Source organism: Aythya fuligula, chromosome Z (assembly GCF_009819795.1).
Source record: "Aythya fuligula isolate bAytFul2 chromosome Z, bAytFul2.pri, whole genome shotgun sequence".
NCBI lineage: Eukaryota > Metazoa > Chordata > Aves > Anseriformes > Anatidae > Aythya > Aythya fuligula.
In genome coordinates, this window is record NC_045593.1 from 30,436,918 (window position 1) to 30,452,240 (window position 15,323).

The 15,323-nt window shown below is 35.9% G+C and overlaps 1 protein-coding gene across 4 annotated transcripts in view; it reads left to right on the forward strand.

Moving 5' to 3' along the window:
- The window catches only part of JAK2 (Janus kinase 2), an 88,500-nt gene that overhangs the window by 44,192 nt on the left and 28,985 nt on the right, over nucleotides 1–15,323 (forward strand). For all 4 annotated transcript variants that reach the window (XM_032205842.1, XM_032205844.1, XM_032205843.1 and 1 more), the window contains 5 exons: nucleotides 8,502–8,625; nucleotides 9,406–9,523; nucleotides 10,025–10,170; nucleotides 11,432–11,753; nucleotides 13,831–13,950. In XM_032205842.1, the coding sequence (XP_032061733.1) occupies nucleotides 8,502–8,625; nucleotides 9,406–9,523; nucleotides 10,025–10,170; nucleotides 11,432–11,753; nucleotides 13,831–13,950 (830 nt within the window). The remainder of the gene's footprint in view (nucleotides 1–8,501; nucleotides 8,626–9,405; nucleotides 9,524–10,024; nucleotides 10,171–11,431; nucleotides 11,754–13,830; nucleotides 13,951–15,323) is intronic.

Sequence of the window (15,323 nt, forward strand, 5' to 3'; positions counted from 1 at the left end):
AAAGAAAAATAAATAAATAAATAAATAGTCTTCCCCACTTTGGAAAACATGCCCTCAGACTTCCCTATTGTTGTTGAGTTCTGCAGTAAGAATACATTGCTTAGCATTGATGACGATGTTTTTTGGGCTTCAGTTTTACCTCTGTTGCATGTCAGACCCTCAGGTACAACATCTAAAAGTGTGTAAAGCTGGTGCTGCATGTGTGTGCATGTGAAGGTTCTTCGCTTTCGGAGTGTTAGGATGGAATTGATTTTACATTAGGTAGGTAAATATTTTTGTGAAAATAAATACTGGTGTAGTGATGAGGCATTGCTGAGGGCGTGAACTGGAGAACAATTTTACTAGATACTTGTGAGAAAAAATGCTTCTTTAGCTTTGATCTTCATGTGCTAACTTGCCAGAATATTAAATCAATGGGGTCTTTTATCTGTCAAACTTAGTATCTTCAAAATACCATGGTCTTGAAGGAATATACTGCATCAACATCCATGACATTAGGTACCTTGCTTCCTGTGCTTCCTGTACTGTGATGGTGTGCTTTTGTTTTTTGTTGTTTGTTTTGTGTTTTTTTTTTTTTTTAATTTTTTTTGTGTGTGTGTGTTTTTTGTTTTTGTCTTGGGAGAATAAAAAGACATCACAAATCTTTCTATCTTTCCTGATGAATGAGTTAATTAAAACTCTCACCTTCCAGAAAAGCTCCCAGCCTAGTCTGAATTCACTGGAATAGTAATTACCTTGGTAGTTTGACTAGCTGTTTCTACTGTTATTGCTCGTCTGCCCACTTTTTTTTCTTCGCTTTTCTCAGGTTTGAATTTGCCTTGCTTAATTGTCAGATGTTTGTTCTAGTTGTGTTTTTCTCAGCCTTTCCCTGTCACCAATATCTGTAGCATGAGGTACTTACATTACCACCATCAGATTACCTTTAGATCTTCTTTTTGCTAAAGTTTTTTGATAGATTTCCTTAACTTGAACGTATTAACTGTTTTCATTTTTGTCTGTCTTCCACGCCATCTCCAATTTCCCAATAAAATGTTCAGACCAGGCCATATGCAATATTTTTCTCACTCATATCACAAACATAGAGACATAAAAACTAATTCCTGTTAATTCAGGAAGATTTCTCAGACCTCATCAATGTGTCTAAAAGCTTCTAGCATTTTGGGGTACTTGCTCCTGTTTTGTATGAATGGTTCCTAGCTCCTAAATGTATCCTTTTGTAGTTGACTCTTAAAAATTATCTTGTATGAGTAGTATTCCTTACTAAGCAGTTCTTAACTTTTTATCTATTGGTCCATTATTCTTCAACAGAGTTTGTAAACTGCATTGGTAATGCTTTTGTACTCATTTCTACAAATGAAAATGTTTTATCGTGTTGAGGCTTTATCCTTGTAGAGCTGAGGTCCAGAAAGTCTTCTGAAGAGTGGTTTCTGCCTGGCTGCTACTATGGCATTATTGCACAACCTGTTTCTCAGAGGAATTTGTAACTTCATTTCCTTCTGAGTTGCTGGAAAAGGATGGCTGTAGGTTTTTGTTCTCTTTCATAATAGTCATTAGTACTTAAATCACAACCTTCCACTTCTTATTATTTTCTCTTTTTTCTTGGAGCTTTTATGCTTGTGAGGCAAAACACGTAGGTCTGCAAAGCACATGCACTCCAATAGTGCTTATGTTGACAAGACTTTTCTTTCAGGAATTTTCTGTGAATCAGTATACTTCATAATAAAGAGAGTGGTTTAGGTAGGTAGTAGGAATGTTTGAAATACAATAAACTTGGTAAATGTTAATGAACTTTCTCCGTGATTTGAGCAATTGCTAGATCTCTTGATAGCTGAGCTGGTTACATCAAAGTATGGCTGTTACTTGTGACAAGCAAGATTGGATCTAGGCAAACACAGCAGTCAGAGGGACAGCCTCATTATGTACCTTTTACACAGTTCAAACGATTGAAGGTTTTCCAATCTATGCTAACTTGGCTTTAGATCTGTTGTATGTGGCATGTATTGGCTATATAAATATTAGTCTGCATAAATATTGTTCTATAGTTGCTTGCCAGTTTAAGCCATGCATGTAGAAGCTAAGTCTTTCCTCACTGTATTTGGAAAGAACTTCTAATTCGGGGAAAAAATATAATAAATAAGGTACTTCTCAGAGGTTGTTCAGATTTTTACATGAAAAAACGTCAGAATATGAAACTGAGAATTAAGTTTTCTAACCAGAAATGCAAGAATAATTAAGTGTCTTGAATTTAAGTGTGAATTGATTAGTCATTTTCAGGGATCATCGGTACCAGCATGTTTGTTGTCTGCCATGTTGAAGAGCTATAAATGTCACCCCAAAAACAAGCCTTAGACCTCAGCCTGAGAAAAAAAATATTAGAGGAAGCAGCTGACTGTGGAAATAAAATAAGACGGTGTTGTGGTTTAACCCTGCAGGCCGCTAAACACCACACAGCTGCTCGCTCACCCTCCCCAGGTGGGATGGGGAAGAGAATTGGAGATGTAAAAGTGTGAGAACTCCTGGGTTGAGATACAGAGAGTTGACTAGGCAAAACAAAAGCTGCACATGCAAGCAAAGCAAAACAATGAATTCATTTGGTACTTCCCATCAGCAGGCAGGTGTCTAACCACTGGCAGGAAAGACAGGCTCATCATGTGTAAGACAGACACCTTCTGTCTCGTGTAAGACAGACACTCTTGGGAAGACAGACACCATCACTCCCATCACCCGCCCCTTCTTCTTTCTTTATCCTGGCTTCAGCACAATGGTATAGACTAACCCTGTGGTCAGCAGGGGCCAGCTGTCCTGGCTGTGTCCCTTCCAGCTCCTGCTGCACCTCCAGCCTCCTCACAGGCCCGGCAGCATGAAAAGCAGGAAAGACTCTGTGTAAGCATTGTCTGTGACAACTAGAATATCGGTGTGTTATCACCACTACTTTCTTAAAAATCCAACACATAGTGTTGTGTGAGCCTTTATGAAAAAAATCAGTTATGTCTCAGCCCAAACTGTGATAGACAGAGAAATTGTTCCAGAGGTTATAGTGTTGCTGTATTAGATTCATTTTCTAGATTCAGTATCCGAGACTTGTTTTCATAAGTCATGTTTTATACCCTTCCACTTTCTCCTTTCCTCCAAATCAATCTAAAATGAAATTACTTTTAATTTGTTTTAGTGTATTTGTATTCAGTTTATTAAAAAAAAAAAAAAGTCAACCATCAAGACCATACAAACACCTAGTAGTAGTGCACCAGAAATGTTGTGAGACAGCATTAAGGCAAGCTCGATGTGACATTGTACAGAAGAATGGTTTAAAGAACAACTGTATTCTTCATTTATAGTTAGTTTCACTCAAAATGTAAGTTAAAAACCTATAAATCTGTTTTTAGAGATTAGAAGATGTAGTTGAAGCTATCACTGGACTGATGTTTTTGTGGTACAGGTAGATCAGATACAGACTGCTGGGACCATCTGAAGTGTTCAAATATGAATCATGGAAGTATTTATTTGTATATGGAAATAGGGATGCTTTGCATACTATATTGGTATAATTACTTAATTGAGATTTTCAATAAGATATTGCCAAGTTCCTTGTAAATGGATTTTAGTGTTTTTATCATCAGATAAAATAATTCCAAAAGTCTATGGACTGTATACTGTAATTAACCAGAATGATACTTTATGAGCAAGATCAGTATTTCATGGGAAAATAGTTTTCTTTTAAATTTTAAACTAACATTTTGTTGACTCATTCCATCAGCTGAATTGTATCAGTAAAAAAGATGCGTGTATTATGTGCATGTAATCCAAGTTGTGTGGTTACTGAATTAAAGTTAAAAAGTGAGGATATTTTATGTTACAGTAGGCAGATGAGTTTGTAAATCACAGTTTAAATAGCTATATAGTTAAAACTATAAGCAAAGCATTGCTTTAATATTAGCCAAATACATCTTTGCTCCTAAAATCTTAATAAAATAATAGTGAAGTATGCAGAGCTAGGACCTTTGGAATGTAACTGTAATTTTTATATAGTGTACTGAAAAATGTTTTGGCAAAATCAGCCAAGGAACATAATTTTTTTTTCCAGCTTACTGCATTTCTGCTGTATCTTGTTTCCCCAATGTATATGAACCCTCAGTTTCTGTAGGGCCTATCTCACTTTATCATTTTTCTGATAGGGCTTTTTTTCTGATTTATTTTTTTCCCTTCTGCTAGGATCATTAAACCCCAAAGATTTAACTTCTTAATGCATCTAAAATTCCAAGAGGGAACCAATTAGACAGTCATGACTGGGTTGCTGCGTTACGGACAGTTAGCAGTTATCAAAAGACTTTGAATAAAGTTATCATTGACCATATCTGCCCATTGGTTGTGTTTTTAGGTAAACTCTCCGGACACTTTTTTTTATTATAAATACAGTGCAGAAATTCAGTAGTTGAAACTCCAGATGATTCTTAGAATCACAGAATGGCTTGGGTTGGACGGGACCTTAAGAATCACCCAGTTCCAGCCCCTTGCCATAGGCAGGGACACCTCCCACCAGACCAGGTTGCCCAAATCCCCATCCATCCTGGCCTTGAACACCACCAGGGATGGGGCATCCACAGCTTCTCTGGGCAGCCTGTGCCACTGCCTCATCACCCTCATTCTTCTGTTTCTGGCAAGAAAGGGAAGGAGTTTGATTGATTAACCATTCAGAAAAGATTTTGTTGATGGGATAACAACACTGAATGGTATGTCAAAGTTTGATAAGTGTCCAGATTGTATGAAAAATTAGAGTAAGATTCTATATTTATGTTAGAAAAGCCAAGGAATTTTCCTTCTGACATGTGTAAGTCTAAGTTTGAGATAGTTTACTTGACCGTTACATGTGAGAGCAGACTAATGTTTGTATTGGGCTTTGAAAAGAGTGTTATTTTTTAATGATACTCTGCATGCAACTAATGTCGTGAGACATATACAGACAAAATCTTTATTAATATGCTTGACACTGTCAGAAGACACTTCTGGCTGTGGACTAAGTATGTTGTCCACATTGTATGGTGGTGTCATGGCTTTTTATGAGTTAAAGCTTTTTTTTTTTTTCTTCCCATTGCAGGGAGAAATTCCCAAATGAGATCATGCTGTGTGGGTGAAAGAGTACCTTATGCCAACAAAGGAGATGTATAACTAATATGTATTTCACTACTCCTTTGGCTGTTCCAATGTAAATGCAGTAGCATGACCAAAGTGGATATGAAAGTCTAAAAGCACAAAGAGGAAATGAAGGAGCTCTGTGTAAATCATTGTGTGGTGGTTTTTTTTGTTCTGTTTTGTTTTGGCTTGGCTTGGCTTGAGGCAGATGTTTAAGGAATAAAACTGTGTTACTGCCTTCCACGGTGCTACTTGACAAACCGTATAGAGAGAGGAGGCATTTTTATTTAGCCTTATGTACTAAATAAAATGCTTTGCCAAGAGACAATCCTGTTTTTGCCTTTGCAGCAGTCCAGAAAATCTGTTTTAATAGCCCTTGCTGGAGATGCAAAACAGGGAACAATTTGGCTTTATTATGTCTACTGAGTCATTGTTGCATCTCCTAACTATTAATTGTTTGATTTGTTAACATGATTAGTGCAGTGCAGAAATCCAGGGGAGGTTTTTAGTACCTCTGGTGAATGACCTTTTCTGATTTTACTTGTATTGAAAAAATATTTCTCAGAAACGTTCACTATTGTTTACTTGTCTAGGCTTCATCAAAAGTGTGTTGACACCCCACCTCCCTCCAACCCCTTTTGGTTTTCATTGTAGAGAAAACACTGAAATGCTGCAGTTATTAGGTGCTTGAAAAGTCCCTGCAATTAATACTGCTGGTAAAATTTAAATGAAAAGGGAGTTTCTGACCACTCTGCTTTCATCATCATCTTATGGACAATTTTCAAGACCTTAATAAGGGGATTTTCTCTATATGTATAACAACTGTACTTCTTCAAGCATGGCAATATTTTGGCATTGACGCATAATTCTTAAGGAGGAAAACAAGAGCGGTGGGTGGGAGGGGATTAAGACAATTAACACCTTTTCTTGAAAAACGTGTGAACTGTGTGTCATTAGGCAGGGGTAGTGAAAGCTGCTGGTTACCATCTGGAATTATAGATGCTGAAGTATAATGAATGGTTGAGTGCACAATTTAGTTTTCCTACATAGGAGGGAATTGAAGAGTGTTTTTTTGTTATTTTGTTAATGCCAACATTTCTGCTTTGTAGAAGGAGTTCCAAAGTCCTGTTCTTTGCTTAGGAAAACAGTTTATTTTGAGAATGGTAGTGATGTGATCATGGATTGAAATGCATGATTGAAATAGTAGGGGGCGATGCATTTACGTGTGTGTTTTGTTGCTTTTTTTTAGTTATTTATTTTTTGTCCATAGTTTATTTGATGAAATACAGCACCTTAACATTTGAATTTTAAGAAGTTTTTTTTTTTTTTTTCTTGTTCATTGTGCTTATATGGGATTTTAATAGTTTGATAGTCTATTATTTCACTTGCATTTTAATATATTAGTGAGACTAAGTAAATATTCATCGCTTTCTTGAGTGGTATTTAGTATTTGGCTAGAATCCTGAAATAGGTTGGTGATTCACATGCATTGTACCGTAATTGTTCTGCGATTATTTGGGGTGCAGGCACCACACAGCCTCAGAACTGCTAACGCAGTTACTGTTGCTTTTAGAGGCAGTTGATCTGTCATGTAATCTGGTTAATCCTATTTCATGTGTTGAGTGAGGACCACATTTTGTTGCATAGGATAGGTGTATTCTTAGCTCCACAAAATAAAGTTAGTTTGGTATTTCTCAAATCTCAGATGGATCTAATATTTCTTACTGCACTAAATTTGTAGCATCCTGATTTAGAGCCAACCTTTCAATTACTAATCTGTTCGAGGTTATTCCTGCGGGGTTTTTGTTTAGTTTTGGTTTCTCTTTGATTACTTTACAAAATTCTTTCAATTTCTTTACTTTCCTGTAAGTCTATGACTCCTTTTCTCTGAAAGTCATGTGTCAGGACCTGCGGTTCTGGCGTGTTTTGGTAAGCTGTAGTTTAAACGAGTGTTGGATGATTAGCCTGTAGACTTCCAACAGTTTACTCTTGACAGCTGCACAATAGGGGTCTTGTTCTAAACCCTGTTGCTGGCTCCCTGCAGAGACATACCCCATTTTGTAACAAGTTTAAACATGCTGTTCTTTAGGAGTGAATTACTTTTTGTTGTACAAGTTTAGGTTGTTTTGTATGTGGGGTAGATTAGTTGTCTTAACAGGTGCTTTAGATGTGAGGAAAGAAATATAGGTCTGCCTCCTGTAATAGTTACGTACACTTAGACGTTTTTATGAATAGAAATACATAAAGGATTTTTTTTCTCTTGTTTTTCTGTGTTAATTTCTGTGATTTTATTCTAAGCCTTCAGGAGAGCGTTGTGAGTACTTAGCGTTTCACCAGAATTCTTTTGTCTCTTAACATCATTTTAATTTATTCTTGTCATTATCCATTCCTTCTTTTAAATATTTTGAATTCTTCTCACAAAGTATATAGTTTTAACAGAAAGACAGTGTTCTTTCTTTATGACCTACTGTGACTTTCTCTTTGCAAATTTTCATTTTACTATGTGACCTGTAGACTTGTATCACCGTGTCTTCAAAATTTTGTTGTCAGTTGTTGATGTTCTTCACTTAATGGTGTGAAGTCTCAGACAATTAACCTGTTTTATAAATCATGCCGTTGGCATTCCTTGGATGCACAATGCTATGGCATATTACAATGCTGTACCATCTGTCTTTTATGTTAGACTGTACCTGCAGCTAGCAGCCCCTAAGCCAAATAATAGTTCTTGTGCTACTGAGGGGTTGCTGCTCAGCTGAATTACATAGTTTACATAGTGTGTAATCAAGTAAGATTCTGCCTCAGTTCTTATTAAAATAATTCTGAGGTGGTATTGCTTTTGTTTTGTTTTGGCGAAGGGAGGAGGATATTTTCCAGTTTTGTGTACGTTTGGTTTTGTTCTTAACTGAGCTTCTAAAACATAGAAGGCAGGTTGTTGTTTTAGTCATGATGGCTTCTAATTTTTCATCAGTCTAAAATAATGAAATCAATACCTACATCTGTTTTTAGAAAAGGTAAGGAAGAAGTTAATGTACTGCTGTTGGCTGTTACTTCTTAATTAAACTGAGGCTAAGAACACATTGTATTAAATGCCGTAGAGATAAAGCCCTGTAATTAAAACAAATATGAGACAACAAGTGAATTCAGTCTTCAGTCAGAGAATATAAAGGAAGAATGAGAAAATAAACCAGCAAAAATGCTATAGGTTTTGGGGTCATCATTGCAACACTGCTGACAGTGGTAGAGCAGTGCAATGAACAGTTGGAGAACATGTACCTACCTGCTACTTTTAACCTGCAAGTTATTTTTTCAGAATAAAGTTGATTCTCTATGAAAGCAATTTCTTATAAATGTATGCTTCCCTGTTCTGTGTGTAGGTATCATGCCAGTGTATCATAACATGTTTGCACTCATGAGTGAAGCAGAGAGAATTTGGTATCCCCCAAATCACATCTTCCATGTAGATGAAGCAACCAGACTCATCCTACTGTACCGGATAAGGTAATTTAAAGCAACCATTATGCACTTTTTATGCTAATACAAAACTATGGTTTTACCTTACAATAAGGTATTTACTTGAACCATAATTTCTCTCAGAAGTTACAGACAGATTGTTGGTGAGACTTTGGATAGATAAAAGAATAAAAATGGATTGAGTAGGTCTAAATGACATATTTTGTCAGTTGTCTACAAATCATACACATGTCATTTCAGGTTGAAGAAAGAAACGGTTATGTATGAAATGTATCAAAAATTAAAATAATATTTTTCTTAATAATAAAATATCTCATCTTTTCCATGCTTGCCCATTTAGAGTAAGTAGGAGTTCTGAAATTCAGAATAATTGTGTAGGCAGGGGAATGTGTGCAACAGAACCACTTCCATTTGATCTGTTTTTTGGATGTGGACTGTTAAAGCTACAGTCACAGTTTTCCTTAGGAAAAAGACTTTTATTTCTTTAAATTGCATAATGTAGCCTGAATGTTTCTTTAGGAACTGTCTCAAAGGAAACTGGAAGAGTAACACAAGATTCTCTGTATTCTTATTAGTAAAGATAAATTTGCCGATCTCCTCATTCTTACCACTTCAGCTTCTCACCCTGCTTAAATGTTGTACTACACATCAAGAACTGGATCCAAAGCCTTCTGTTCGCTTGGTGGGCTTCACATTGGTCCTCCAAAACAGCCAGCACCAACTATTACACATCTATGAATGGAATAATGTCTTTGTGTTGGGAAAAAGTATCTTTTTATTGACCTTAGCTTAAATGTTTCTTAACAGGTTTTATTTTCCCCACTGGTATTGCAATGGCACAAGCAGAGCATATCGGTATGGCATTATTCGGGGTGCAGAAAGCCCTGTTCTTGATGATCTTGTCATGTCTTACCTATTTGCACAGGTATGATTTGCTTGATTTTTTTTTCAAATGCAGATTAGTAACAGTCGATAGTATTTTCTCCCTTTCACATCTTCTGATAGTAGCTATGCAAGCTCTTTTGACAGCCTGAAGTTTACTTTTAAAGATGGAAATGAAAGTATGTGTCACATTGGTTTTGGAGAGGTGAAGTCAAATGGCACTTGCAGGGAGAGCAGTGAGATTGTGCAGCTCCATTCAACTGACACTACTAGGTGGAACTCTTTCAATGTGACTTTTCATTTTGGGCTGATAAAGTGTGTAACAGTATCTTCCACATACAGACATTGTCAAGATTTGAAAATGAAATATTTTGAGAACAGTTTCTAAGTGTGATGGTACCTGATATCCAATATGAATGTATGCAATTTTCTGGGGGAAAAAAGGTTCATTCAGAAGAGTACTGTCTTTAAATATAAATATATATTTATTGTTAAACAGCATGTCTACAATTTTAAAGTGCTTACTTGAATCTTTATTTTTCAGTGGCGAGATGATTTTTTGGATGGATGGATACAGATGCCTGTTACTCATGAAACACAGGAAGAATGCCTTGGAATGGCTGTTCTGGATATGATGAGAGTGGCCAAGGAAAGGGACCAAACACCACTGGCTATTTACAACTCGGTCAGGTAACTCCATACTTCATAACTGTATCACACCTGGTATCTGAAGACAATAATTTTACATACTAGCATCTGTGTTAGGATATTCAACTATTGAGAATTGATTTAGCCTAGCATAATGATTCCATAAATTTACTTTATAATGATGATTATGGAATCATTATTATTTCTACTGAAATCAATAGAAAGCTTGTATCACAGTAGCCATTCTTTGTTTTTCCATACATGGATTTTGTGTGCTTCAGATCAGGGTCAACTTCAAAGTTAGATTAAGTTTTTCTGGGCATCATACTGCAAAGTTCTAAAAATGTCCAGGGATAGAGATTGTACCATATTTCTGGTACTGATATACAGCTTTGAGCTGTACATCACCCTCACTGAAGAGGATTTTAATGTTATCTCATCAGTCTCCCCTCTGTGATATTGTTTGCACATTGCCTCTTGTCCTTTTACTATGCTTGTCTGAGAAGGGTCTAATTCAGTCTTCTCCATAACTTGTTATATGGAGACAATTATTAGAACAACCTGTTCGAGCCTTTTCTCCATACTGAACAAATCAGACTCTCTTAGGTCTTTTTGTTTTTATCAGGCTCCTAACTATCTGTAGCAGTTCTCTACTAAACTTGCTTCAGTTTAGCAGTTCAATTTATCAACGTAACCAGTTTCCACCAGTTAATTCTATCTCTACTTTGTGCTTAGCGCTCGATGGTTGTCTTTTCATGAAAACTAGCAGAAAGAGTTAAATAGAATGAGATAGACTTGATCAAATTACTCCTTTGCCCTGTAATAGAATATGGACTGTAAAACAAGAAGCTTAAGCAGGAACCAGCCATAGCATTGTATTCTACCACATGTAGTTTCAGCCAGGAAATCTTGCCTCTGCCTGTGAAGTATTCCCTTTACAATTTCTACGCTAAACAAAGAAACTCTGTATGTTGGACTTTTCTCCTGCTACCTTGCCTCAAATTTCAGTAATGACTAAAGCAGGCATGTCTGGATTTATGGAAAATAATGCATTATTTAATATATGTTGAAACTAAGCTGAGAGGGAAAAAAGGGAAAATGGAAGAAGAGATGGGACTGTATTTGAAAGAACATACTACAGACTGAAGAAAGGATCTTTGTTGTCCTAGAGTTTAAAAAGCAAGTCTTAATATTTATTGGAGAAGGTCTTTTCATGTTGTCTTGTTTAACACAGAAATAAACATCTTTGCTGGATTTAATGGGTAAAATCTGTAGGTTTTCTTTGCTGATCATGTATTCACAGCTACAAAATGTTTTTGCCTAAATGTGTGCGAGCAAAAATCCAAGACTACCACATTTTGACCCGAAAGAGGATAAGGTACAGGTTCCGCAAATTTATACAACAGTTTGGCCAATGCAAAGCTACTGCCAGAAACTTGAAACTCAAGTATCTCATAAATCTGGAAACCCTTCAGTCCGCCTTCTATTCAGAGGTTTTTGAAGTAAAAGAACCTGGTGGAGATCCTTCTGGAGAGGAGAGTTTTGCAACTATTGTAATAACTGGAAACGGTGGAATTCAGTGCTCAAGAGGAAAACTAAAAGACTGTGAGACCCTGGCAGAGCAGGTAATTGCTTTGGGTATATCCACTTTATTATTTTAATAATTGTGCAGTTTATAATGTGACAGACTGATAAGCTTATGTTAGAATTAGTTAGATCGAAATGCATGGTGTCTTCAAATTCTCTTTGAAATCTGGGTTTTAAGAGCTACAAAATACATAAATAAATAAATAAATTTCCCTGTACCTCTTTATTGCTGCAGCTGACTCCTACCAGTATCTAAGCTAGCAAATTTAAAGTGACATTTCTGTGACTATAGAGTCTATTTACTCTTTGTTCAGGAATTATATACTAAATGGATGAATAACGTGTGGTAACCTTATGCCATTGCATTTTTATTTATCTGTATTGTTTCTTTTGTGTATGGTTTCTCTGCATGACTATTCTTTTGTCAAATTTACCAGAAGCTGATACTAACTCACAGCTGTATACCTTGAGAGTGTGGGAGTTTTCTAAAGATAAAATTAAAGGCAAAGTGAAGCAGATGTCAGTTTTTCAAAATAATTGCATCTGTTACATAGGCTGTTTTGATGCATAATGTGTAGCACTCAAGGCCAAACTGCAAAATAAGTGACATTTTTATGGTGTACAATAATCTGTAAAAATGCCACCTTTTCCTAAAACATAAAAATAAAATAAAATAAAAAAGATTACATACACAGGTTTGATAAGTTTCTTTTTCTTAAAATACTTGCAAATTGATGTTAGGTCCAGTTGCCTCCTTCAAAGCTGTCATGTGCCAGCCCTCTGTCTTTCCTGATTTGCCTGTAAGCACTAGCAATGTAGCTTCAGAGGGCAAGAACTAATATAAATGCCATATTCCTGCAATTTCTGGTTGTAGGTGTATACAGAATTTATGCATACTATGCCATTTGTGCATGGCAACCAAATCTTTAATCGGAATAGTGTTTCAATTGATCATTTTTCATATAGAGACTTCAGAATTATTTTTCATAATTGATAGTATTAGCATCCTCACTTATTGACAAGATGTAGGCTGACTATATTTTCATTGGTACAGAAGCCATTTATAAAATTGGTTGTGAAAATTTAGTAAAGGAGTGAGTCTGCCTGTAAATGTGATCATAACTCTTCTTTCAGCAAATGGTACTGATGAAAATGTATTGAGATGTTGAACTGAAACAGGAATTTAATTTTTTTTGAAGGTTTGAATGATACACATAGGGTAGGTTATGAGGAAATTTGTTTTGCCAGTTCACATTTCCAACAGAGAAATTAATACAGCTTCAGGAACTTCAATTCATTTGAGCTGATTTATGCCTGCAGATAATCATGGCTGTAAGACTCAGTAGAGATATTATACCTGTTTATGTAGTAGGATATGCTTGCAGCCATATAAATGGGGTATTCTGGTTTGAATAAAATGTTTGCTTTGGAAGAATAATTTTAGATAGATACATATATCTTTATTTAAGGCAGTTTCTTAGCATCTGAAGTTCCACAGAAAACAAAACAATGATATGACTTATGCGATTTACAAAAGGACCAGTACAAGTGATATGGAATATCATAGTATCAAAAACTACCTGAACTTGACATTAAAGGAAAATGTCATCGATTTCCCATGTGGTTAGGACAGGTTCTTCCTGAACCTTTTTACCTACTCAGAGATGAGTGTGGCTGAGAGGAAAATCTTCTCTTAGACCCTTTCTCCATCCATTCTACATCCATCTCAGGTAGCAGATTTTGCAGCTTGTGTCCGTGCAAATGAAGCCATGATGTTTTGGAATGTAACAGGCTATCCAGTCAGGATGCTTTTTTTTTTTTAAAAAAAAAAAAAAAAAAAAAAAAGTGAGAGAAAAATTGTGCATTGTCACAAAATTCCACTTTATGGAGCAAATATGGATATTTCCCTTCAAAGTTACTAGATCTTTGTGCATTTTTATTGGTGCTTCTAGTGAAGGTCCTATAAACACACGACTCCTTTCTTAAGTTTTAATTAATTAATTAAGCTTATAAGTTTAGAGCTATAGGAATTCTAATTCTGCAAATAGGTGTTGTTTTTTTTTTCAGCTGAAGTTGATGTTGTTGTTAACTTTAAATAACCACCATTTATTGTAGGATTTACAAACATACTGTGATTTTCCTGATATCATTGATGTCAGCATTAAACAAGCAAGTCAAGAAGGCTCCAGTGAGAGAAGAATTGTGACCATTCACAAACAAGACAGCAAAAATCTGGTATATACATACTTCACTTGCCTATTTTTCTCAAATAGATGTTGCTTTGAGCAGACTGATTGCTATAGTATTTATGGTATTATATAGCCAGTCACCATGTTAAGCATGAGATAAAACTAAATGCATTTTGGCAATATAAGCAGCCTATTACAAAATCACTCAAAAGCCCAGAATCATAGGGGCTAGCAGGGACCTCTAGAGATCATCAAGTCCATCCCTCCTGCTAAAAGCAGATTCCCTACAGTAGGTTGAGCAGGAAAGCATCCGGGGGGGTCTTGAATATCTCTAAAGAAGGAGACTCCACAACCTCTCTGAGAACCTGTTTCAGTTCTCTGCCACTTTCACTATAACGAAGTTCAGAACTTAGAGCACTGAAGGAGCTGTGCATGGACTGACGTAGACACTTACCACTGAGGATGATTTCTGATACGCAGATCGGCTCTTTTGTTTAGAGTCTTAAACCTGAGTCTGTGTTTTTAGCTATCTAGCGTACTGTTTGTATGATGTCATGGTATGCTAGCTGCCAGTGACCAACACATTGAAAAAGACTTCAAGATGCTCTGAGGGAATGATTATACATAGAAAATGTATATTTTCTAAAAGTGTAGGCACAAAATTAACATTGTTGCTTTCACTGTTTAAAATTATATGAAGGTCTTGGGAAAGAATGAGTACATGAGTGTAAAACAGAATACATGAGCATAAAAAATTGAGTTTCAGTTTGAACTCCAGCAATACACTTGAATCAGACTCTCCAGCAGGAGCAAGTGCTACATAATTGTTTCTTCCGTGACTGGTTTATGGGTCTTCAGGACTCATGATCTCTACCTTTGTGTGTCCAGAGGGCTTCCTGCTACGTGTGTAAAAACTGTGTACAGCTTTTTTTGCACTTCTTTGTAAAAGTACTACTACTAATAATAGTAAAATAAGAGCATTGATCATTTTTTAAGAATACTTCTAATGATTCTTTGGACAAGAAGGCATATGGTTTACTTTTACTTATGGTCAAATTGTGATTCACAATCATTTCATGTGTTAATGGCTTAGAATTAATGACTAATTAGAATTAGACTAGAATTAACACTAAGAATTTAAATGCTTTTCAATGTTTTTAATTGAAAAAGGGAGGATATCTGTGATATATATCTATGATGCCAGGAATATAAAAATATTTTGGATAGGTGAAGGAGAATTCCTTAACCTTGAGCCATGAAAGTTCTCTTAAATTCTCAATAGCAATAGAGCAAGGTTCTTGACTGCATATGTTTCTGAGGATAAAAGTAACTTTCTAAAGGCTTGTCGAAAAAAGCTCCTGAAGAGTAAGACAGAGTAGGAAAATGAAGTGCAGTAGCTTCTGTGTTGCTTATGACTTT